Here is a 1735-nt window from a genome sequence, read left to right as displayed (position 1 = left end):
TCCTTTGGTATTAGCACAGGGACTAGAACAGTGAGGCCCTGTCTCACAGGGATGACTAGATTGTGAGAGAGGACAGCAGAGCAATTTGTGACTGAGTGCCAGCTGAAATAAGTCACATTAGAACAAGCTCCCCAATGCAAGTGAGATAATAGAGAGCCTGTGCTACTGCTGTGTATCACTGTGACAGCAATGGAGAGATCTTACCAAAACCACTTGATGCTCTGGAGAGTGTCATGACGACAAGAATCCCTCAGCTGAAATCCTACCTTTGTTCATCTCATAAAAAATGCAAAGCCCTGAAGGCTTGATTCAAATAGCACCACAACTTGACTGTGTTATCAAGAAAAAAAAAATCAAAGTATTTCTGACTGTTTTTAATAATATTAGCTGCCTTGGAAACACAAAAATATTCCTGTTAATGTCTGCAAAAAGAATAACTAAGCTGGCTTTGAGCAAGGTTCACTTGGGCTGTGTTCAGACCTGTGGCAGTTGTTATACTGCTAATTTCTAGCTCTTGATATTTTTAGTAAAAATCAGATAGCATTGACAAGGGCTATTCCCTTTAACTAAAAGCCATGCAAATAAGCTATACATAATATTTCTGCAAGTGTTGAGTTATTGAATATGAACTAGAAAATAATTCTTTCTACATATACTATTTTAAAAGCACACATTTTTTCCTCCCAGGTATTCTAAAGCCTTATTTTAATGTATTCTTATTTCTTGTTTGTGAAATCTAAAAAATCTGCGTGGAAAAGTACAAAAACTCTCACCTGTGAAGTTTGAGGTCTCATTTGACTGAATGACATGTTGGTCCCTCTATGTGACCACAGCAAATGCCAGGTGGGCTTTCTAATTTTCTTTTTGATTGAAGCATTCTTTAAGAATGAGTTCCATGATAGTCTGTTATGACAGAAATTACTCCATAAATATCCTTCTTTTCATTTACTGATCTTCATTCCACTTATGAAAATGGAAGTTGTGTCCGTGCTGAGGCAGAAAGCTTCCAGCTAATTGCAAACAGAACCAACCACACCTTCTACACAAGTGTCACCTAAGCAACTGGGGGAATTGCTAAATCATAGCCCTGTGCTTCTGAGATCTGCCCTAGAGCACTTCCCCTTAACATTTTCTCCCCTTTCATAAAAATATTTTGGTAGTATACAATTTTCTACACAATTCCACTGTTTTCCTAAAGACACAGACCTAAATCCCCACAAAGGAAGATTCTTGCAGGATCTGGATCTGATAAAGTAATGATTATTGTGAACTGCAGCAAACACATTGTGCCAGCCAAATGCAGTGTTCTGAGGAAATGTGACTGTGCTGGGCAACCATGTCAGAAAAATACTTCCATAAATTATAACCATAGCTCTGTCCTAACATGTTATAGAATCAGTGAACGGTTTGGGTTGGAAGGGACCTTTGAAGGTCAGCTAGCCCAAGCCCTGCAGTGAGCAGGGACACCTCCCACTCGGCCAGGTTGTCCAGACCCCCAAGTCCAATCTGACCTTGAATGTTTCCAGGGGTGGGGCATCTCCCACCTCTCTGGTTAATCTGTTCCAGGCTTTTACCACCTTTAGTGTAAAAAACTTCTTCCTTTCATCTCTAATCAACCCTCTCTTAGTCTAAAACCATTCCCCTGGTCCTATTGCAACAGGCCCTGCTAAAAAGCTTGTTTCCACCTTTCTCTTTTTGTTAGGAGTTTCCTTGGTGTTCTTGCTTTGAAGGCTCT

The 1735-nt window shown here is 40.1% G+C and overlaps 1 protein-coding gene across 1 annotated transcript in view; it reads right to left on the bottom strand.

Annotated features, from left to right (window-relative positions):
* The window catches only part of SPATA1 (spermatogenesis associated 1), a 13650-nt gene extending 12586 nt beyond the window's left edge, over nt 1–1064 (bottom strand). Inside the window, exon 1 of the mRNA XM_005422044.2 lies at nt 774–1064. Coding sequence (XP_005422101.2) covers nt 774–809 — 36 coding nt within the window. The 5' untranslated portion in view covers nt 810–1064. The remainder of the gene's footprint in view (nt 1–773) is intronic.
* Nucleotides 1065–1735: the final 671 nt, after the last annotated feature.

Source organism: Geospiza fortis, unplaced genomic scaffold, assembly GCF_000277835.1.
Source record: "Geospiza fortis unplaced genomic scaffold, GeoFor_1.0 scaffold403, whole genome shotgun sequence".
Lineage (NCBI taxonomy): Eukaryota > Metazoa > Chordata > Aves > Passeriformes > Thraupidae > Geospiza > Geospiza fortis.
The sequence above is the reverse complement of the archived record's forward strand: the minus strand, read 5'-3'. Positions and strand labels throughout refer to the sequence as shown.